This window comes from Anomaloglossus baeobatrachus, chromosome 5 (assembly GCF_048569485.1).
Source record: "Anomaloglossus baeobatrachus isolate aAnoBae1 chromosome 5, aAnoBae1.hap1, whole genome shotgun sequence".
Taxonomy (NCBI): domain Eukaryota; kingdom Metazoa; phylum Chordata; class Amphibia; order Anura; family Aromobatidae; genus Anomaloglossus; species Anomaloglossus baeobatrachus.
Genome location: NC_134357.1, coordinates 525,865,305 through 525,889,192, shown reverse-complemented (window position 1 = coordinate 525,889,192; position 23,888 = coordinate 525,865,305). Strand labels below are relative to the sequence as shown.

General features: G+C 45.1%; 1 protein-coding gene across 1 annotated transcript in view; it reads right to left on the bottom strand.

The window, feature by feature from the left end:
* The window catches only part of LOC142312897 (uncharacterized), a 148,041-nt gene that overhangs the window by 35,032 nt on the left and 89,121 nt on the right, over window positions 1-23,888 (bottom strand). The window contains exon 12 of the mRNA XM_075351883.1: window positions 14,306-15,327. Coding sequence (XP_075207998.1) covers window positions 14,306-15,327 — 1,022 coding nt within the window. The remainder of the gene's footprint in view (window positions 1-14,305; window positions 15,328-23,888) is intronic.

The window sequence follows — 23,888 nt, the reverse complement described above, 5'->3', positions numbered from 1 at the left end:
GAGCGGAGCAGTGTGTGTACAATTTCTGTGGCGCGGAGCCTTGTGTATGACATGTACGGAGCAGAGCCGTGGGTGTACAACATATTCGGAGCGGAGCTGTGTGTATGGAGTGGAGCCCTGTGTGTTCGACATGTACAGAGCCCTGTGTGTATGTGTCACACAGGGAAGGGGGTACTCTGTCCCGGGCGGTTACAAACGGGAATGTCACTTCAGGTTAATGTTCATGACGCCACCTGCGGGTTGCGGTTAAGAATAGAGAACTGCCGCTGCTCAATGTGGGTACGCCCAGGGATGGTGGTAGTGGCAGCTATGGTGGTAGGCCCTCTGCAGGTAGGGCTGTGCCTGGGAGAGGTATGATGTATAATGATGGAGACCACACCAGGTTAACTTTAACAGTCTCTACTCACATGGATCCTCGGCTTGCTGGTTCCGGTCCCAGGAGTATCAGTGCCAATGTAGTGACCCAGGTTGCTCTATCCCCAGCACTCTCTGTAGATTGAGTCCCCGTAGCGTGGAGCGTTTGGGAACCCCGACTGTCCCTTTTGGGGTACAGTCTCCTTCTCCGTACGGCAGGCAGTGCGGACCCTGTGGGGAGGTAAGTGTCCAAACCCCGATCCTAGTTTACTGCTGATGCCCCCGGATTATTTGGTTCGATGAAGTCCGTGAAGGTGTCCTCACCGTGCAGGTATTTATCAAACCATTTGAAACTTGACATTTGACCTAGCGCCCTATGCCTCATGCGTGCTTCAGTCCCAGCGGTCTCTCGGTACCCGTCCCGGCGACCTCTCTCCGGTGCCCCCGGGGTCACCGTTACACGGACCCAGCTCAGGCACATCCGCACACCTCTCCCGTGTGCTCCCAACGTTCTGACTGCCACTGACTGACTGGCCCCTCCCACAAGGCTGGCTATGTGGCTATGACTTGTTCCCATGGCGACCATCCCCTTACATGGTTAACCCTTTATGCCCAGTGTGGAGAGGAGAACTAGGATTTAGATGTGTGTTCGTGGAATCAGCACTAGTACTCCAGGTCCCAGGGGGGTAGGTCCTGCATCCTCTAGAGGATGCAGTTCCTTGTAGTGCCCTGAGGCTTTCAAGGGCGCTACATTCCCCCTTGGTTAAACACAGCACGTCCTCGGGCTGTAAGCAAGCAGAGTTTTATTTTTAACTGCAAAGGAAAAAGAAGGTTAGAACATATTAACAGTCTTCCCATGCAGGGGAGGTAATACTCTTGTAAAGTTATGGTAAGTAGTCCCCCCATCAACCCACCACCGAAAAAGGTCCCGGTTCCCCAAAGCCCCTTGAGGAGGCAGGTCACCGGTCCCATTGGTGACCAGGTCTGGGCCTTCTCTATCCCAGACCTTTCCTCCAACCTTCCTCTCCGTGGTGGCGGGATTAATGTCCTGATGTTACAGAGGACGACTCTGGTAGGCACCTTAGGTGCAACTATTTACAGAAAGAACAAGTTCATGCTGGCTGCTGCCAGTCCTGCAGCCATGGTCCATTTTTAAATTAACGGTATAAAACAGGTAAATCAGGTGACTGTTCCTTGGATCATTCAAAATTTGTCCCACTTTTTCAAATGATTAGCAGCAAATATCATAACATTTCAACAATATAACAACATTACTAATAGTAACAACTGCTGGGGTAGCCTGGGTCAGCTACCACAGCATGGAGGACCTTGGACATGGTGGGGAAATAGTAGGAGTGGGCTGGCACAAGTCCCGGATTTTCTGGACATCAAGGGCATACCAGCCCCTCTCTCCATGTTGCCTGGTATATGTGACCACATCACCCAGGTGCAGGTCACGATCCGGGTGTCCTTGTGCCAGGTGGTCCAGCACATCTCTGCGGGAGACAAACACGCCAGCATGCATCCTGGGCTCCTTGATGAATCCCCACCCTTTGTGCTGGTCGAACTTATCGACGGTGCCCTGGTACCGGACCCCACGGGCACCTCAGGTATCTCGGTCCAGGCTTTCCTTCTCTTTCAGAGCACGGGCTCTCACCTCTTTTCTCTTGGCAGCCCAATTCTGCTGTTCCTGGTGCAGCTGCCGGATGGTGGCTTGGCAGGCCTCCTTGTTCACAGCAGCCCTCTGTGCCGCAGCAGCCATTCCGGAATCCCTCTCGAACCATACTCTCCCCGAACCCGGATTACCCGCATCTGGATTACCGTTAGCGGGCTCCAGGTCAGGCTGGTCACCGGCGCCTTCTCTGGTAGTCGTCGGGTCTCCCAGGGCTGTGTTCAGCAGCCTAGCTAGGTCCGGTCTGGTCGTGGACGGTGGCGTTGCAGCCTGGTCTGGTATGTCCGCGGACGGAGGCATTGCAGCCTGGTCTGGTCTGGCTGTGGACTGTGGCGTCGCGGCGCAGTCTGGGCTGGCCCCGGTGGGAGGATCCGGTGTTACCGGCAAGTCAGCGGGCACGGATGTTACTGGTTCCGCGACCGTGGGGGTTTGTGAGGCTGAGGATGATGCCTCGCTTACCGACTCCTGGTGCTGCTCCTCGTGCAGGACCCGTTCTGCTTGGGTCCGCACCGCAGCCACCATCCCCCTCATCTCCTGGCGCCAAATACCAGGGATCATTCAACAAGTGAAAAATCAAAGTCCACCACCCGATATAATTAATTTAACACAAGATGAAGTACGCCTACGTCTGAGTAAATTAAACATTGACAAATCCCCAGGGCCAGATGGCATTCATCCACGAATATTGAGGGAATTGAGCTCCATTATCGACAGACAGCTGTATCTCACCTTTTTAGACTCACTTGTAACAGGGTTGGTGCCTCAGGATTGGAGGATTGCTGATGTGGTACCGATATTTAAGAAAGGTAAGAGGGTAGATCCAGGCAACTACCGTCCAGTAAGCCTGACATCAGTAGTATGCAAAGTTTTTGAGGGCATTTTAAGGGATGACATGCAAAAATATATTGCAGAAAATAATATGATAACTGATAAACAGCATGGATTCATGAAAGATAAGTCGTGTCTAACCAACCTGTTGGGGTTCTATGAGGGGGTAAGTTCAAACCTGGATATTGGTAATGCAGCTGATGTGATTTATTTGGACTTTGCAAAGGCATTTGATACTGTACCACATAATAGCCTTATACTAAAGCTCCAGAAGCAAGGACTAGGGGAAACTATATGCAACTGGGTAAGGAATTGGCTAAAAGATAGGAAACAAAGAGTAGTCATAAATGGTACATTCTCTAAATGGGCTATAGTCAGCAGTGGGGTGCCGCAGGGATCTGTGCTTGGACCGATTCTTTTTACTCTCTTTATTAATGACCTTGTGGATGGGATTGATAGTAAAGTGTCAGTCTTTGCCGATGACACTAAACTATGTAGGATATTAAAAACTGACCTGGATAGTACAATATTACAAAAAGATCTGGATAAGATGTCAGAATGGGCAGATACTTGGCAAATGAGATTTAATGTTGATAAATGTAAAGTAATGCACCTAGGACGGAGTAATCCTATAACTGCGTATACATTAAATGAAAGTAAACTCGGGACTACAGAACAGGAGAAGGACTTGGGTATTCTCATTACAAATAAGCTGAGCAGCAGCACTCAATGTCAAGCAGCAGCTGCTAAAGCAAACAAGATTTTAGGGTGTATAAAAAGAGAGATTAGATCCCGTGATCCCAACGTATTGTTACCCCTCTATAAATCACTTGTAAGGCCACATCTGGAATACGGGATCCAGTTTTGGGCTCCACATTTTAAAAAGGACATTCAGAAGTTAGAGTCAGTTCAAAGGCGGGCAACTAGACTATTACAAGGAATGGAAGGCCTCCCATATGATGACAGGTTGAAAAAGTTAGATATGTTTAGCTTAGAAAAAAGACGTCTCAGAGGAGATCTCATTTATATGTATAAATACATGTGTGGTCAATATAAAGGACTGGCACATGACCTATTTCTTCAAAAGACAGTACTAAGGACCAGGGGGCAGTCACTGCGAGTGGAAGAAAAGCGATTCCGACAGCTAAATAGGAAAGGGTTCTTTACAGTTAGAGCAGTCAGACTGTGGAATGCCCTACCACAAGAGGTAGTAATGGCAGATACTATAACAGATTTTAAAAAAGGGCTGGATGATTTCCTCAGTACACATAACATTGTTGGTTATAAGTGACTTAGGGACAAAATGTAGAACTGGTGGAAGAAGGGTGAACTAGATGGACCTAGGTCTTTTTTCAACCTAAGTAACTATGTAACTATCTGTTGGATCATTTGCATCCACAGACACAGCAGGTCCAGCTCCGCTTCAAGCCAGGGCAGGGTTCCGCGGGCTGGAGGTGTAGACATCTTGTCTCGTGCTGGTCTGTAGAGTCAGTGTTGCAGGGCTGGTGTCGCTTCCGCATACCAGGGTGCATTCTGCCGGCTCCCTTCTCGCCTCTTGCAGCCAGTTTCACTTTTGCATGTTACCACTCCCAGGGTGCAGGGTCGGCTTTTCGCGCTCTTTTGGTCACAGTGATGGCGCAGCAGCTTTTTCAGCATCCAAGATGGCGGCAGTCTTTACACAAACAGTCCATTAAATACAGTTCTTAAGGCACACGTCACACGTGTTAACGGGCCTTGTCCGTATCCTGTTCATAATGCCAATTTTAAGCTGTGTCGCCCAGGGAAGGGGGTACTTGGTCCCGGGCAGTTGCAAACTGGAATGTCACTTCGGGTGGCCGTTGCCCGGTCTCGTGCCCTGGGGAAGCTTAATAAAAGGTGGTATTTACAGGGGATAAAAGAGTTAATGTTCGTGACGCCACCTGCGGGTTGCGGTTAAGAATGGAGAACCGCTGCTGCTCAACGTGGGTACTCCCAGGGATGGTGATAGTGGCAGCTATGGTGGTAGGCCCAGGTTGCTCTATCCCCGTCACTCTCTGTAGATTGAGTTCCCGTAGCGTGGAGCATTTGGGAACCCCGACTGTCCCTTTTGGGGTACAGTCTCCTCCGTACGGTGAGCAGTGTGGACCCTGCGGGGAGGTAAGTGTCCGAACCCCGATCCTAGTTTACTGCTGATGCCCCTGGATTATTTGGTTCGATGAAGTCCGTGAAGGTGTCCTCACCGTGCAGGTATTTATCAAACCGTTTGATACTTGACATTTGACCTAGCGCCCTGTGCCCCGTTTTTTGCTCTGGTCCCAGCGGTATCTCGGTACCCATCCTGGCGACCTCTCTCCTGTGCCCCCGGGGTCACCGTTACAAGGACCCAGCTCAGGCACATCCGTACACCTCTCCCGTGTGCTCCCAACTTTCTGACTGCTACTGACTGACTGATCCCTCCCACCAAGCTCGCTATACCCAGGGACTCGTTCCCATGGCGACCATCCCCTTACATGGTTAACCCTTTATGCCCAGTGTGGAGAGGAGAACTAGGATTTAGATATGTGTTGGTGGAATCGGCACTGGTACTCCAGGTCCCAGGGGGGTAAGTCCTGCATCCCCTAGAGGATGCAGTTCCTTGTAGTGCCCTGAGCTTTCAGGGGCGCTACATGTACGACATGTACTGAGCGGAGCCCTGTGTGTATGACATGTACGGAACAAAGCCCTGTGTGTACAATGTGCATGGAGCGGAGCCATGTGTGTGCAACATGTACGGAGCAGAGCCACGTGCGTGCAATGTGTACAGAGCAGGGCTGTGTGCATGCAACGTGTATGAAGCCTAGCTTTATATGTACAATATGTATGGAGCAGAGCCGTATGTATGTATGATGTATGTATGATGTGTACATAGCAGAGCCGTGTATGACATGTATTGATGCCTTTGAGGACGGTGGTATACCATTATCGCTACAGGATCGTACTGTGATGCTACTGATCTGACTAAACGACACCATGGATCTGCATGCCATACATCCTTCTTTTTTCTAGAAAACCTCCTGATGAACCGCATATATTGTGGGGAAACGCATCGAGGTGGAGACTGCTTTAAATGCATTATAAACGGTTGGCGGTTCACCCTATTGAGTGTGGGACTGAATATCTAATGCCTTGTGACCCATTTTGGATGCCTTTGGATTACAATTCCTAAATATGATATATTATCCAGCAATATTATGCCTGAAGAATCACTCAGGATATTTGAGCCTATAAGTTAAGTCTACTTGGTGTTATCCATCATGTCCTCTTGTGTGAACTTTTTGTAATCACTGTTTTAATTGTATCAATTGTCTAACAATATATATGTAAACCCTGCCCCTGATATTCAAGACCAGGGGTGACCATAATACTGGTCTGTTCTGTGACAACTTGATTGTGTTTGTTTGATAAGCACTAAATGGTGTGGTATCATAAACTTTTTTATTCACTTTAATAAAATAATAAACTATTGGGGAATATTTTGCTTGTTTTGCTACAATTGATTCCCTGGGCCTGGAGCTATTTTTTTACTTAATGTATGGAGTACAGAGCAGAGCTGAGTGTGCACAATGTGTACGGAGTGGATCTGTGTGTGTATGATATGGGGTAACAAGTACAGCACTCGAGGAGGCTCATATGCTTCATAATAGTGAAATCACAGAGGTCCATACAATCATCGTGTGATTCATATTACACAAGTCTTGAATGGTGGCCAAAAAAAGGTGAAGAAGCCCTTTACTTTAATATTATCAAATGGCTCGAATTTGCCAAAAAGTATGAAAAATGGACAGTAGAAGATTGGAAACGGGGGATTTGAAGCAATGAGATGAAAGTCAATAGACTAGGCTCTGATGGGTAGAAATAGGTCTGGAAGAAACAAGGGAAAAAGGGACTAACAGATCGAGAAATTGAAAGAACTGACAAGTTCAGTGGCGGAAAACTGATATGGGGCTGTTTTGTTTAACAGCCAAAGGCGTGGGATACTTGACCAGGATCGATGGTGGTCTTAGTGCTGCGCTATATCTGAGTATCCTACAAGACAAGTTACTGTGTACACTCAAGTACTATGGGTATGATAAGGACGACATAGTGTTCCAGCAGAACACGACCCAAAGCATACGTCAAGATTGACAAAGAAATGGTTCAGTGACAAAGAAGTAGAGGTACTGGATTGGCCCCCACATTCTCCAGGCCTCAACCCAATCGATCATTTGTTGGTAGAGTTAAAGAAATACTGTATACATACACAAGTGAGCCGATCAGTATGCAACAATATTGTGAAAGAGGAGATAAGATCTGGGATCAGATTTCGGTCAAGACATGCTTGAATCTGATCAAGAGCAAGCTCGGAAGGATTCAGGCAGTGGTGAAAGCCAAAGGTGGATTCACAAAATAATGAAAATGTAAATTTTGATGTTTAGGAGCAAAACCGTAACAATACAGTCCACCTGTGTGCAATCTAAGGGTCCTGTTACACATAGCGACGTACCTGCCATCCTACCTGGCAGGGATCGCTGACCTGGAACGTCGCTACATGGTCGCTGTTGAGCTGTCAATCAGGCAGATCTCCACAGCGACCAGCCACCAGCGACCCGTGTAACGACGGCTCCCTGTACACTCAGAACTGGCGCTCGTTGGTCTCCCGCCGTCAAATACGCTGATGCGTGCTCCACAGCGGGAGATCAACGAGCAAAAAAAATGGAGCACCATCAAATCCATTATCATTAGTGATGGGTGAATAGTGAAATATTCGGGTTCGGATTAGTCTTCTTGAATATTTCGTACTATTCATGTACTCGTCACAAAAAAAACAAATTTAATGCAAGTCAATGGGAAATTCAAATCATTTTCCGGCAGACATTTTCAAGATGTCTGGCGGGGCTCTAAAAATGCTGAAATAGATAGAAAAGTGTTGAAATTGAATGGCAGCAGCATGGAGAAAATGTCTGGATGGATCTCAGTTACACAGGTCGCTTCTAGGAACAATGTTGTCAGAGTATTACACCACTTTGAAGTGCAGTCTCCCACCTATTTGTGATAACCAGCACAGGTAAATTAGACAGCTGTTAGATGCAGCCCCCAGCTGTATGCTTTATCTTGGCTGGTTATCAAAAATAGAGCTTTTTTTTAAAATTATTTAAATAATAAAAAAAACATGGGCTCCTGCCCATTTTTGATAACCAGCACCATGGTTATTGGGCCTTCTCCAGCCTAAAAATAGCAGCCTGCAGCCTCCCCACAATTGGCGCGTCGATTAGATGCACCATTTCTGGCGCTTTACCTGGCTCATCTCGATTGCCCTGGTGTGGTTGCAATTGGAGTAATATATGGGGTTGATGCCAGCTGTGATGTCATATCACAGCTGCCATCAAGCCCTGGGTTGGTTGTCTATGAGACACTCCATTACCAACTCTAAGTAAAAAATAAAAAAATTTAAAAAAACACACACAAAAACTCTTTATGGTAAATAAAAAAAATACCCTCTTTCACCAATTTAATAATCCCAACCCTCCCCCCCCCAAGGTGCGACGGGATCCACACAATGTCCCACGAAGATCATGGCTCTGCTACATCCCAAAACTACAGTGATGGAAAACAAAAACGCTCACTGCAGCCCCTAGGACACACTGAGGGCAGCGGGGGACCCAGCTGTGAGAAGCAGAGACGTCAGTCAGGTCACCAGAGCGCACAGCCGGCTTCACACAGTACAAAGTGTGACCACCAGTGAACCCGCTGCCGGATTGCGGGGCACGGCAGCACAGGAGTCTGGCAATCTGGAACCAGAGTTCACACTCTGTGAACCCAGTTGAACCCGCTGCCGGACTGCTGTGCGGCAATGTCTAGCAATCCGACAGTTCGGCAATCCAGCAGCGGGTTTAATTGAGTTCACTGAGAGCAGTGGGTGTGAGGTCCAGTGACCTGACTGACGGATTGCTATACAAAACAGCACAGAAGTCTGACAGTCCAGTAGCTAGGAGGCCTGGAAACCTTAAAAGATCCATTAAGGTTCCTGGAGTTCCCAGCTGGTGGTACATCTAGAGGCTGTGAACTGTTACCAGAGTTCACAGCCTCCAGGTGACACAACAGCTGGGACATCCAAGAAACTTAAAGGCTCCCTTAAAGGCTCTTTTAAGGTTTCTGGGCTTCACAGCTGCTGAGAAACCTGGTGGCTGTGAGCTCCAGTAACCTTTCAGATTACCAGAGCTCACAGCCACTGGGTCTCACAGCAGCTCTCAACTCAGTAATTTTAAGGGAGCCTTTATTGTTCCTTGAGTTCCCAGCCTCCAGCTGTCCCAACAGCTGGAAACTCCAAGAAACTTAAAAGCTCCCTTAGAGGCTCTTTAAAGGGTTTGCTGGCCTCTCAGCTATAGGACTGTCGAACTGCTGTGTTGCCGTGTCCCGCAATCCAACAGTACAGCAATCTGATAGTAGAGTTCATCGGAGTTCACATTTCTCTCAGTGAACTGCATTGAACCCGCTGCCAGATTGCCGAACTGTTGGACTCTGGGACATGGTCGCATAGCAGTCCGGCAATCTGGCAGCGGAACTGAGTTCACTGACAGCAGTGTGAATTGAGTTCACTGAATGCAATGGATGTGAACTCTGTTGACTTGACTTCCGGACTGCAGTGCCATCGTGCCCTGCAATCCGGCAGAGTTCATCGCTTGTCGCTGCCCTCACTGTGTCCCAGTAGCTGCAGTGATCATTCATGTTTTCCATCACTGCAGCGTCTGGATGTAGCAGGGTCGGGATAGTCGTGGGACATTGTGCGTTTTGTTTTGTTACTTAAAATAAAGGATTTTTGTGAGTGTATGTTTTTTTTCTTTTTAATTACAGGGTTGGTAATGGGGAGGTCTCATAGACACCCCTCTATTACCATCCCTGGGTTTAATGGCAGTTGTGATTTTTGACAAGTCACATTTGACATCAACCCCATATATTACCCCAAATGCCACTGCACCATGGCACTCGAGATGAGCCGGGTAAAGCACCACAGTTGGTGAGTCTGTTAAAGAGTGTAAATCCATTTACCAAACTTTACAAGAGAAAACTCAGTAGACGATTTTTCATGGCGCAGGGGGTGAGGATCTATTTAAGAACACAACAGAGCATATAAAGGATACAGGGTAAAAGGCATGCAGATACACACAGGTGTCAAGATAAGAAGGCAGCGGGTGGTCTGGCTATCTGGCCCAGAAATACAGTGCCAAATATATTCACTCATCATTAAATATCATCAAATGGAAAGAACATGATAACACAACAAAACTGCCAAGAGAGGGCCACCCATCAAAACTTTTAGCCTGGGCAAGAAGGGTATTAATCAGGGAGGCAGCAAAGATATCAAAGGTAACCCTGAAGAAGCTGCAGAGTTCCCAAGCAGAGACTGGAGTATCTGTCCATACATCCACATTAAATGGCAAAACCCCAAGCACTCAAAGGACAAGGAGAGGGATAATTTTCATGCAAGTGTTTTATTGACAAACTGCAAAAAATGTGAACCCTTACAGTAGCAACACCGATGTTTCGGTTGTAGCACCTTTATCAAGGTAGTTGCTTAATGTAAAGATGCTATGATGCACGGGTCGCCTTGGACAACTGTCACTGAGGTTAGGTTGAGAGCATCACATTTTGCAGTAAATTGTCAAGTGATGAAGGGAAGCTGTGACAGAGCGGTGATATGAGAAGGATGCCTGATTTTGGTCCAGGAGAGGCTGAATCAGCAATGGTGGTGTGGTGGCAGCCTAACCTCAGTGACGGTTGTCCAAGGCGACCCGTGCATCATAGCATCTTTCCATTAAGCAACTACCTTGATAAAGGTGTTACAACCGAAACATCGGTGTTGCTACTGTTAAGGCCACTTTACACACAGAGACAAATCTTTGGCAGATCTGTGGTTGCAGTGAAATTATGGACATATTGTTACATTTGTACACAGCCACAAACCTGGCACTGATTGTCCACAATTTCACTGCAACCACAGATCTGTCAAAGATTTATCTCTGTGTGTAAAGTGGCCTTTAGGGTTCACATTTTTTGCAGTTTATCAATAAAACACTTGCATGAAAATTATCCCTCTCCTTGTCCTTTGAGTGCTTGGGTTTTTGCCATTTTGTGTACTTATTTACCCTAAAGCACCTAGTCAATAGCAGTTGAGCCAGACTCTATCCTATTACCATACAACCACATTAAGCCATACACTCCACAGAGCTGGCCTTTATGGAAGTGGCCAGAAAAATAAGACTTTATTTACAGCCAAAAATTGGAAGGCCCGTTTTGACTTTGACAAAAGACATGTGGGAGACTCCACAAATGAATGAAGGAAAGTGCGGTGGTCAGGTGAGACCAAAATGTAACTTTATGGCAACCAAGATAAATGCTATGTTTCGGCATCAAATCAACATAGCTCATCACCCCAGGAATACCATCTCTATAGTGAAACATGGTGGTCTGAGGTGAGGGGAAGATGGATGGTGCGAAATACAGGAATATTCCTGAGCAAAACCTGTTTCAGTCTGACAGTGATTTGAGACTGGGATGGAGGTTCACCTTGCAACAAGACAATGACCCAAAGCATACTGCTAAAGCAACACTCGACTGGTTTAAGGGGAAACGTGTAAATGTTTTGGAGTGGCCTAATCAAAGACCAGACCTTAATTCAATTGAGAGTCTGTGGTCAGACTTAAAGATTGCTATTCACCAGTGGAAACCATCTAACTTGAAAGAGATGAAGCAATTTTGCCTTGATAAATGGGCAAAATTCCCAGTGGCAGGATGTGGAAAGCTTAGAGACTTATCGAACGCGACTTGCAGCTATAAATGCTGCAAAAAGTTGGTTCTACAAAAGCACTGAATTTAGGGGGATGAATAGTTATGCACACTAAAGTTTTCAGTTATTTTGTCCTGTTTGTTATTTGCTTTACAATAAAAAGACAACCAAATGTTCATAGCTGTAGGCATGTTCTTTATACAGTGTGTCCACCCATATCCTGTCCACCGCCATTAACTTGAGAATGGCGGCAGCTATAGGCATAGAAGTGGTGTCTAGGTATAGTAAAGTAGCCATGTAGCCACGTCGTCGTAGGTCCTGCAATGTTGGTGGAGGGGTCATATAGATCTGCTGCTTGATGTGACCTCGCAGAAAGAAGTCCATTGGGATCAGGTCAGATGAGGTGAGTGTGGAGGCCACTCCATGCAGCCACCATACCCATTGACTTGTAGGAAGGTCTCCATGAGGTATCGCTTCACGTCCGCAGCCTTGTGAGTTTTACATTTTCTAATTATAGCATCTCTATATGCAAGGTGTCGATTCGTATTGAATTGATGATGCCTTACAACTTTGTAATTCACTTTTTTTTCTCTATCTTGTTCCGTTTTCGAGATAAAAATGCTAACTCCGTTGTTTTCCACCAGGTAGTGCAATAGGTGGTTTCATTGCGTAGCGCATGGCTAGTTTACTATACCTAGACACCACTTATATGCCTATAGCTGCCGCCGTTCTCAAGTTAATTGCGGTGGACAGGATATGGGTGGACACACTGTATAAACTGATAGTAAAAGCTCAGGTTGAGGTGGCACAAAAATGAAAAATACATAGAGGGGAGGGTGAATACTTTTGCAAGGCACTGCGAGTTTCCCCTCGGTCTGACAATTATTTCTGGATGAGTAATTTTCATGGATACCATCCACGCCTCTTCTCCTGATCAACTTAGAAGGGAATGGATAATTGTATGCAAGTCAAAATGGGTGCCACACATACTGTAATTCTAATTTGTAATTTTTTTACAATAGGCAATTTTAAATAAAATAATATGACTGACATATTTCCAAGCATATTTTCACCATCCTAAACATATCAAACACGACTGATACATTCATAATTCTGGTGGCTATTGCATTCTTGTCTTTTTCCATTGGCAAAATTCCTGACATTTTGAACCATAGAAGTGATTATATCTCACGATCACAGATATATGAATGGATTGTGCTGACAAATGGTTATTATCAATATGTTATGGTAATATTGCATTTCTATTGTGCCATGTGATGTCCCTGGTATGGACTGGAGACGTCTAGTCTACCTTAGTTCAGTTATCTTCCCTGCAAATATAAGGAACAACCTCTAATTGCAAGAAGTTTCAGAGAAATTCCTGGGACCATCAGCTGCTGACTATCTACTCAAAGAAGATGCTTCCAAATGTCCAGAGATATGTATTTTTTATTAATCTAATCCATAACAATATTATTATAAGCTTTTATGGAGATTGCAAACAGCTTAGTGCTTTAAATTGCTTTCTGTTTTTCCTGGCATACAACGTTACTCGACTGACAAGAAGAGGCAAAGAAAGTGCCAAAAAAAGGGGATCACCAAAAAAATAGAAATTTTATTAAGACAAATATGCACTGGACTAAGACACAGAAACATTAAAAACATTTCAAATCGAAACAAGGAAAGTGAGACCACCCGACATCCTCAAATATAATGAAGGTAAACCAGAAAAAAACACCGCAAATAATATGAGTAGGCATACACAGCAATCAAACAGTGACATATCACATGAGGCAAGGTATTGGACATAAATAAAATGAATGTGAATGTCATAGAAAACCGCACACCAATTGGATGAGTATATGCCAAAGTACTCCCCAGTCATGATACATACCAAATAAAGAGAGTCAGATTGGAATGCTGCAGATGTGCCAGGATAGCATGCATGTAGCATGATAGAAAAGCAGTGGGTCCCACACACTCACCAAAAATCCCAATAAAGGATGATCTAACAGAAAAATAGCAAGGCTGCAATGCTGCAAGATCGTAACCTCACCCCCATTATAGAGAGGGGGATGGGGTGGAAAGTGGGAGACAAATCAATAGCAATGAACAAAGAGGATGGGGTACAGCTCTCTTTATTTGGTATGTATCATGACTGGGCATTATATGTTTCTAACATTCGCAGTTTAAGTACTTTGGCATATACTCACCCAATTTCTGCGTGATTTTCTATGACATTCACATGCATTTTATTTATATTGCTGCTCATTTTGAAATACCTTGCCTCATGTGATATGTCACTCTGTTTGATTGCTGTGTATGCCTATCATATCATTTGCGGTGTTTTTTTCTGGTTTACCTTATTTATATTCAAGGATGTCGGGTGGTCTCACTTTCCTTATTTGGATTTGAAATGTTTTTAATGTTTTTAAATGTTTTTGTGTCTTATAAAATTTCTATTTTTTGGTGATCCCCATTTTTTGGCACTTTCTTTGCCTCTTCTTGTCTCACAATTGTTTATAGTGCTGGTGTGATCCCATTTCAGGGAATTGGTGCCCTCCGCCCCTACTCTGCTTGCCACAACTTTACTCGACTATAACTGGCATATGTTCTGTTTCACTACCTGTCAATAACAAATCTGTAGAAGAAATAAAATGGTTCTCTACTGTGTGATTTCTTTGATGTCTATCAAGATGTGATCTTTGCAAAAAACATTTTCCACATTCTGAACATGAAAAAAGCTTCTCCCCTGTGTGGATTTTCTGATGTCTAACAAGATGTGATCTCTGGTTAAAACATTTTCCACATTCTAAACATGTACATGGCTTCTCCCCTGTGTGAATTCTCTGATGTATAACAAGATGTGATCTCCCGGTAAAACATTTCTCACATTCTGAACATGTAAATGGTTTTTGTCCTGTGTGAATTCTCTGATGTATAACAAGATGTGATTTAATCTTGAAACATTTCTCACATTCTGAACACGAAAATGGCTTCTCCCCTGTGTGATTTCTCTGATGTATAACAAGTTGTGATTTCCCGGTAAAACTTTTCCCACATTCTGAACATGTAAATGGTTTTTGCCCTGTGTGAATTCTTTGATGTATATCAAGATGTGATTTATTCTTGAAACATATCCCACATTCTGAACATGAAAATGGCTTCTCCCCTGTATGAATTCTCTGATGTATAACAAGATGTGATTTTTTCTTGAAACATTTTCCACATTCTGCGCAAGAATATGGCTTCTCTCCCGAGTGAATTTTTATATGAGCAACAAGATTCGATTTCTCTGTAAAACATTTCTCACATTCTGAACATCTAAATGGTTTCTGTCCTATGTGAGTTCTCTGATGTTGAACAAGATGTGATTTGTTCTTGAAACACATCCCACATTCTGAACATGCAAATGGCTTCTCCCCTGTATGAATTCTGTGATGTATAACAAGATGTGATTTTTTCTTGAAACATTTTCCACATTCTGAACATGAAAATGGCTTCTCCATGTGAACTCTCTGATGAAGCTCAACTTCCTTCCTTTCACTTTTCTTAACATTCGGTGCTGTATCAAAAAATAGGAGCTCTTGAAAAACATCAGATGATATATTTGCGCTGTATGTAGTGGAGGGTATATCTGCTTTAAAATCTGTATATATTGCATGTCCTTTTGAGCTTCTCAAACAGTCATCTGTGAAGAATAAAACAAAGTTGAGCCTAATAATACTGTTAGTTTTTTACTACTGTTACGTCTGTGTGAGGCAACAAGCTCAAAAACAAGTCTTTCTTAAGTTCATAATTTGCTGTGCTTTTCTTCAATCTTTTCACATTAATGTCTCAGTGGAAACTCATAGGTACTAATAAATCATTTTTATCTTTTTTATGCACTCTCTAACACCAGCTGCATGATTTCAGCCATACATGTTTAACTTTTAAATGTTATTTAACTCTAAATTCTGTTCTTTCTAAAATGCCGTAGGGTTGAACTATACATCCAGTGTCTGATACATGCTGCCTGATCCATGGGCAGCATGTATCAGCTGTAAGGTTCCCTTTAAGGCTGAGTTCACAAAAGCGTAAACAAAATCGTCCATTTTTGATCCTGAAACAAAAAAATAATATTTCTGAATTGTGTTCCACATGTTCATATTTGTGTTCCGCATGTCCATATAGCATCCCTATGGCATACAGTTTTTCTTGAGTAATTTAAAAATAAAAGGTTAAATACAGTTTCTTACACTTTCAATTGTAATGCATCCATGAAGAATCCATGCTATACCTACGGGTAACCCATATGGTATGCGTTTTTATGCACTAATTTACTTATAATGGATGAGTCTGAACCAAAATACGGCTCAAAAGTAGTACATTACTCAGTCTGTGTGTAAACCTTTTATGTGAACCAGCACCTTTGACCCGCATTGCTCCTTGTGCTGTCCACATCCTTCCCATTTTGTACACGAACATTTAATACGCTTGTGTGAATGACAACAAAAGAGGCAGGCTGAGGGATAAAGTAACATAAGTGTAAATAAAACACTCTTCCACTCAGGGAATTATTGCATGTTGTTATATTATAACATCATATTTGTATCGGAATTGTATAGCTGTAAAAGAGACTCTTAACATAAAAGAGGATATAATAAAAAAAAAAGTCAATCCTCTCTAGTGTCCAAAAAAAAATAGAGAAGACTTGATACCTAGGTACTACGTGGATTGTTGTGAATTTAACAAAATTTGGGACCCAAAAAATCAGTAACAAAAGATCGGATACTAAACAAGTGCCACTTCTAACTAAGAAACCTTTATTTCTCATTCACTCTCCATCCTTTGGGTTCCTGTTCCCAAGTGCTCTATCTTAGCAAAAAAATAAAAAATGCGGTATTAATGGGCGCTGAAAGTAGAGAGGCTAGCAAAAATATATTGAACTATCATTTATTTCACACAACATGTTTCTCAGGCTGCTGACTCCTTCACCAGGTGCTACTTTACAAACGATTTTCCCGCACATTTATACGGATTAAGAACACACCTCCAATTAGCACAATCCTGCATATTCATAAACATTCAAAAACAGATTACAAATGATTTTCTTAAAATTTTACATGAAATTTATATGACCTTTTTTTTTGTTTGTAAAGTAGGACATGGTGAAGGAGGCAGCAGCCTCAGAAACATGTGTGAAATAAATGATACTTCAATATATTTTTTTCTAGCCTCACTGCTTTCACTGCCCGTTAATACCGCATTTTTTGCTATACCTGTTCAATCCTTCCCTCTAACAAGGTTACGGTAAGTGTAGCGGGCAGCAGTGAAGGACTAATAGTTATCTGCTCAGAGAATCAGCTGCGACTGACCTAGTGCTCAGTCACATTCAAGCAGTCCTAACCTGCCAGCAGCAAAGCCCAACGGACCTGATCTTGGAGCTAACACCAGTGTTGTGTGGGGTGCACAATCTCCCCGGTGAGTATAGTCCTTGTGGATCCTCCTAGTACACCTTTAATTGAATAATCAGCAATGCTTCTATTCTCCTCTCCTCTCCTTATACTCATGTGAACCGGGAGTGTGTTGAAGAGGAGTTGTCTCCCTGAGTATCTGGACCAAGTGACCTGCCAGTTGCAAACAAGCTGAATACTGGGGGTTGTGCAGGGGTGCCCAACCCTACCTGGTGAGTCCGGTCGAATAAGGGCCTTATTGTAGGTCATCGATCATTGTAACACAAGCGCTCTTTTGTCTCTTTATATGTTTCCTCATTGCAAGTGCTTTGTCTTGAGTATGGTTCCACAATTTCTGGTACTATAATGCAGAAGCTCAAAACATCAGGAATGGAGGAAATGAGACTGAACTGGGGCCACTTATAGATATAAAACCCTTATGTTCTCCTTCTTGTTCCTCACTTATCTTCCACCAGTATGGCTCCACAATTTCTGATGGCCAAATACAGGAGCCGAGAACATCAGGAACAGGAGTACTAAACTGAAGCCACTGGTAGGTAAGAAACCTTTATTTTTATTTCTTCTTCTGGTCCCTGAACACTAGACTCCAGCATGGCTATTCAATTTCTTGTGCGAAAACGCAAAATCTAAAAGTATAAGCAATGGAGAGCAGAATGAATCACTTATCAGCAAGAAAACTTTATTTCTCAATTGTTCTTTCTACCTGTTAAGTATGTATATATTAAAATGTGAAACAGAATATTATGTAAATTACAACAATCCTATTAACAAGGTCATTAAAGGGGTTTCTATATAACTAATACATTTTGGAATAATAATAAGTTCCAGAATCGAATGTGTGTAAAAAATGTGTTTATGCTGAAATAATCTTATAAATGTGAACCTGCTATGTACTATGTAATGGATGTGTCTGACTGTACAGGGACATAGCCTGATCATACATCTCCTCGGCCAGGGAGGAAGTAAAACAAATACACAGACATTACTGCTCTGAATTGCAAAAATAATTCTTTTTAAAATGAGGCAGGGAAATGTTTTACCTCACAAAAAAAAAAATCATCTAGGATTCCGTTCTGTAATGCATTTCAGCTGGATGTGCGCCCTCGGACATACATCCAGCTGAAGCAGGCTAGCCCCCTTCACCCATGGGCCCGCAATTTTTCCACCCCAGCTTTCGCATCCTCCCCTGCCCAGGGGCTTCCTCCCACCAGGATCAGATGAATTTAAAGAATAACCATCATTTGCTTTGAAATTTCATAAATCAATATAACACATGAAAGTTAGAAACTATAATATATTCATATATTTTATGAGAAAAATCCACTTTTTCACCTCTGGGGCTGATCCTTCATTTTTAAAATTCTCAATTTAGAGATAAAATCTGTATTCAGTAAAGACAAACTTTCCCTATAGTGACAAAGGAGATTATCGTTGTTACTGATAAGATTCTATGTAGAAGGAAGGAAAGAGTAGGAGTGAGAGCTCTGCCTCTAGTTCTTCCCTCCTCTCCTCTGCGTAAAATCTTCTCAGTAGAAATTATCATCTTCTATGTCATAAAAATGACATTTTTGTGTACTCACCGAAAAAGGTCTTCCTTGGACCCTTTCATTGGGGGACACAGACAGTGGGTATTATGGTGTCTCCAGGGAGGCGTGACACTAGATTTGCAAAACTGTTAGCTCCTCCCCCCACAGCATATACCCCAGCTTGGCAGGAAACTAGCTCAGTTTGGTGTAAAAGCAGTAGGAGAAGGACAACCAAAACCACAAGGGTGGGAGCTGTGTCCCCCAATGAAAGGCTCCAAGGAAGACATTTTACGGTGAGTACACAAAAATGTAATTTCCTTTCTCGCCTTTTCATTGGGGGACACAGACCGTGGGACGTCCCAAAGCAGTCCCTGGGTGGGAACTGAACTATTAACAGTATATAACATCAGACTAAGAGCTGACTAACGACTGCAACTGCAGTGAACACATATCAAAACACTGTCAAAAAACCGAGCAGTGGCCACTTATAAATGGGCCACTGCCGCCTGAAGGACTTGTCTTCCAAGAGCAGCATCTGCGAAGGCATGCGTATGCACTCTGTAGAATTTTGTAAACGAGTGCACACTGGACCAGGTAGCGGCCTTGCAAAGTTGGGCTGCCGAAGCCTGATGGCGGATACCCCAGGAAGCACCCACTGCTCGCGTAGAGTGGGCCCGCACAGATTGAGGAGGAACAACACCTCGTGTTTTGTAAGTCTCACAGATGGCAGTCCTAATCCATCGAGAAATCGTGGATTTAGAAGCCGGATTGCCCTTTTTGTGTCCTTGTGAGAGGACGAAGAGGGCATCGGACTTGCGCAATGGCTCAAGTTCTGGAGATCCGCAGAGCCCTGACGAGATCTAGAGTGTGAAGGGTTTTTTCAAAAGAGTGGACCGGGACCGGGCAGAATGACGGCAACACAATGTCCTCGTTTAAGTGGAAAGAAGATACGACCTTCGGGAGAAAAACGGGGGAAGGCCGAAGGACCACCTTATCATGATGGAAAATCAGGTAAGGTGAGCAACAGGAAAGGGCCGCCAGTTCGGACACTCGCCTGATAGAGGTAATGGTGACTAAAAAGGCAACTTTCCACTTTTTCGTTGAAGAGAGATTTCTCTCAGAGGTTCGAAGGGAGGAAGCTGAAGAGCTCCGAGAACCAGATTCAGATCCCAGGGATCTAAGGGGTGGCGATAAGGAGGGACCAAATGCGCCCCCCCTTGAAGAAAGGTACGGACCTGAGGGCGAGAATCCAGCCACTTCTGGAAAAATACTGACAAGGCAGAAACTTGTCCTTTAAGGGTACTGAGAGCTAGTCCCGAGTCCCGACCGTCTTGCAGAAAGGCAAGAACATTAGAGATTGAAAAGGTAAGGGGCGACCGATTATGACCGTCACACCAGGAAAGATAGGTCTTCCAGGTCCTGTGGTAGATACTGGCGGAGGAGGGCTTCCGAGCATTAAGCATGGTATGAACTACCTTCGAAGAAATACCTGATTTTGCTAGAATCAAGGATTCAAGCGCCACGCTGTCAAATGCAGCTGTGCTGTATTCTGGTGGAATATTTGACCTTGCGACAGAAGATCCGGGCGGTCGGGATGACGCCAGGGAGTGTCGCCAAGCAGTTGGAGAAGCTCTGGGTACCAGGCTCTCCTGGGCCAGTCCGGGGCCATGAGGATCACCGGGATTCCCCCCGCTTTGATTTTCTTGATTACTCTCGGAATGAGAGGAAACTGAGGGAAGATGTAGGGTAGGCGAAACTGCGACCACGGAAAGACTAGAGCGTTGGAGCCGAGCGCTAGCGGGTCTCTCGACCGGGATATGAAGGGATGTATTTTGGCGTTCATCCGAGAAGCCATGAGGTCCACATCTGGGAGTCCCCAACGAAGAGTGATCTGATGGAACACCTCGTCGTGGAGGGACCATTCCCCTGCCGCTAGACTTTGCCTGCTGAGAAAGTCTGCGGCCCAGTTGTCTACCCCCGGAATATGGACAGCTAAAATAATGGGAATGTGCATCTCTGCCCAAAGAAGAATCCTGGATACTTCTTTCATCGCTGCCCTGCTGCGAGTTCCTCCCTGACGGTTGATGTAAGCCACGGCCGTGGCATTGTCTGACTGGTTCCGAACAGGGAGGCCCAATAGTAAGGGTTGAAAATTCTGAAGGGCCAAAAATATGGCTCTGATCTCCAGAACATTGATGTGCAGGGAACGCTGGGAAGGAGACCAGCGTCCGTTAACAGTGTGGTGGAGAAACACCGCCCCCCAGCCTATCAGGCTGGCATCCGTCGTGACTACTTGCCAGTGGACCGGGCGGAAGGACTTCCCTTGAGATAGGGAAGAGGCTTGAGTCCACCAGATGAGGGAACTGAGCGCAGCCCGAGATAGGCGGACTGACCGGTCTAGGGAAGCTGGATTCTTGTCCCAGGAGGATAGAAGATCCAGTTGTAGAGGGCACAGATAGAATTGGGCAAAGGACACGGCTTCTATGACCGCCACCATCTTGCCTAAAACTCTCATTCCATTCCGAAGGGATGTGTGACGGCGAGAGCGGAGGGATTGGGCGGCCCGGATCAGGGAAGACCTCTTGTCCTCTGGAAGAAAAACCTGGGACTGGGCCGTGTCTATCAGCATACCTAAAAAGGTGATGCGGTGATGTGGAATGAGGGATGACTTGTTGAAGTTGATAAGCCACCCTAGCCTTGACAGCGTGTCTAGGCAAATCTGCACGCTTTCTGAGCAAACTTGGAGAGCTCCCTTTGACAAGAAGGTCGTCCAAATAGGGAACGACCAGGATGCCTGTGGGGTATAAAATGGACATGACGGCTGCCATGACCTATGTGAAGACCCGAGGCGCAGTGGCCAGCCCAAAGGGGAGGGCCCAGAATTGGAAATGACGGTGTCCTATGGCAAAGCGAAGGAACCGTTGATGAGAGACACATATGGGAATGTGTAAATAAGCATCTTGATTGTCTATGGAAGCTAGGAATTCTCCAGGTTCCATGGCAGGTAGCACTGCTCTCAATGATTCCATTCGGAAAGTTCGAATCCGTACGAATTTCAGCCGTTTGAGGTCCAAGATAGGGCGGACAGAGCCATCTTTTTTGGGAACACCAAAAAGGTTTGAATAGAAACCTTTGCCGCGCTGTTCCAGGGGCACTGGAATGATAACATTTGCTTTCTGTAAAGAGGCTATGGCCTGAAATAAGGCCTTGCTTTGCGTTTTGGACTTTGGAAGACGAGAACGCAGAAACCTGTTGGCCGGCAGAGAATGGAAATCGATCTTGTAACCTGAGGTGACGATTTCTCGAACCCAAGCATCGTGAGTGTGGTCTAGCCAGATATCCCGAAAAAGCAGAAGCCGACCTCCAACAGGAGTCGGATCTGAGGGATACCTGGCGTCATGCTGAGGGGGCCTGTACAGAGCGAGGTCCTTTGGGTTTAGGTTGCTTGGAGTGGGAACGCCAAGAAGAGCCCCTTGAGGGACCAGATCCTCGATCTGAGCGTTAGGACGATCCTTGGGCTGATGGTTTTTGGGGGGGCAGGCCGAAAGGACTGCCTGCGCCAAGGAGATTTTTTAAAATTCCTGGATACAGGCCGCTTTTGAGGTAGAATGGTACTTTTATCACCCGTCGTCTCAGATATGAGTTTGTCCAGGGATTCTCCAAACAGACGCAGGCCATGGAAGGGCAGTGTGGACAGGGATTTCTTGGAGGCACTGTCCGCATTCCATATTTTTAGCCAAAGGACTCTGCGGGCAAAGACAGCATTGGCCGCCGATAGGGCTGACAAACTAGCTGCATCTAGGGAGCCGTGAAGAAAATAATTAGAGGCTGGAGAGAATAAATCAAGGATCTCAAAAGCCGCCGGGGGAATATTACAAGAGCGAAGCATCCTGCGTAGGTTCTTGCTCCACACACCCATAGCTCTCGCGACCCATGTTAAGGCAAACAGGGGGCGAAGAGAGGAGCCCGAAGCCTGGAAAATAGATTTGACCGCAGCATCAACTGCGCGGTCGGACGAGTCCTTGAGAGACGCATTGTCTGAACCAGACATGACCGTGTGTTTAGCCAGTCTGGATACTGGCGGATCCGCAACGGGGGGTACTGACCAGGGCTTAACCATTTCAGAGGGAAAGGGAGAAGCGAATGAAGAGAAGGTTTTTTTTTATTAAACCTTCTATCAGGGTGATCCCACTGTTTAGATATAATTTGCCGAAAAACTGGATCCTGAGCAAAGGATTTAGGAGTCTTCTTGGCCCGATTGATTGCCGACTGAGAAGTCGGGTCAGGAGGCTGATCAGAGATCGACAGAGAATGATTGACAGCCGAAATTAGTGTGTCTTCTATATGCCTAGACTCAGAAAGGACATCTGAATCAGAGTCAGAGTCTTGAGAATCGTGACTACTAAAGGTCACGGAACCTCGGTCAGACTGACTATCGTCCGAGTCGGATGAGGCGTAGAGGTCGCAATGGCGCCTTTTGGAAACAGCCTTTTTACGTTCTGGGAAAGAGGGACCAGACAAAGCAGTCGGGCTCCTCTGAGGGAGCTGAGCCGGGGGAAGGCTGTGGGAGCCTGAGGATGGCTGGGATATCTGAGCGGCAAGGTCATCTAACCTTTTAGACATTAGAAGAGCCCATGCAGGTATTACATCATCAGACGGGGGTGCTGCCTGGCCAGTGGCCGGGGCAGAATCCAACACCTGCGCGGCCTCCTGGTCCGGTAACGGGGTCTGTTGTGAAACGGTAGAAGGGGCATCGCAGCCCCGGCATAGTGGATAGCTTCGGCCATTAGAAAACGAGCGTCCACAGGTGGTACAAGCATAATACAGGTCCGTAGAGGATGCCTGGGAAGCTTTATCACCCTTGCGGTTACGCATGTCAGCAATAGAGTCCTACAGGCCTATAGGGGTAGAGTTATATGAGTGAGGAGCCACTAGCAGTATTATAAAGTAGACTATGTGGGGGATTTTAATTGAAAATCCACAAAAAACCAGCGCTAGATGGGTTTTTACAATTTTTATTATTAAAGGTGCTCACCACCAAAAAATGCTATCCTTGTTCCAAGACAGAGTATTTAGTAATATACAATGCACTAGATATTAATAAAACCAAGGAGCACATAAGATAAAATAAAATAATATAAAATAAATTGAATTGCTAAGAAGTAATAACAATATTCACAATGATTTAGTTCTAAACAGTCTGGTGTAATGCCCTGGCCGGTGGCATACAACCTGTTTGATTAGTATTTTAGACTAGTATAATGAATAAA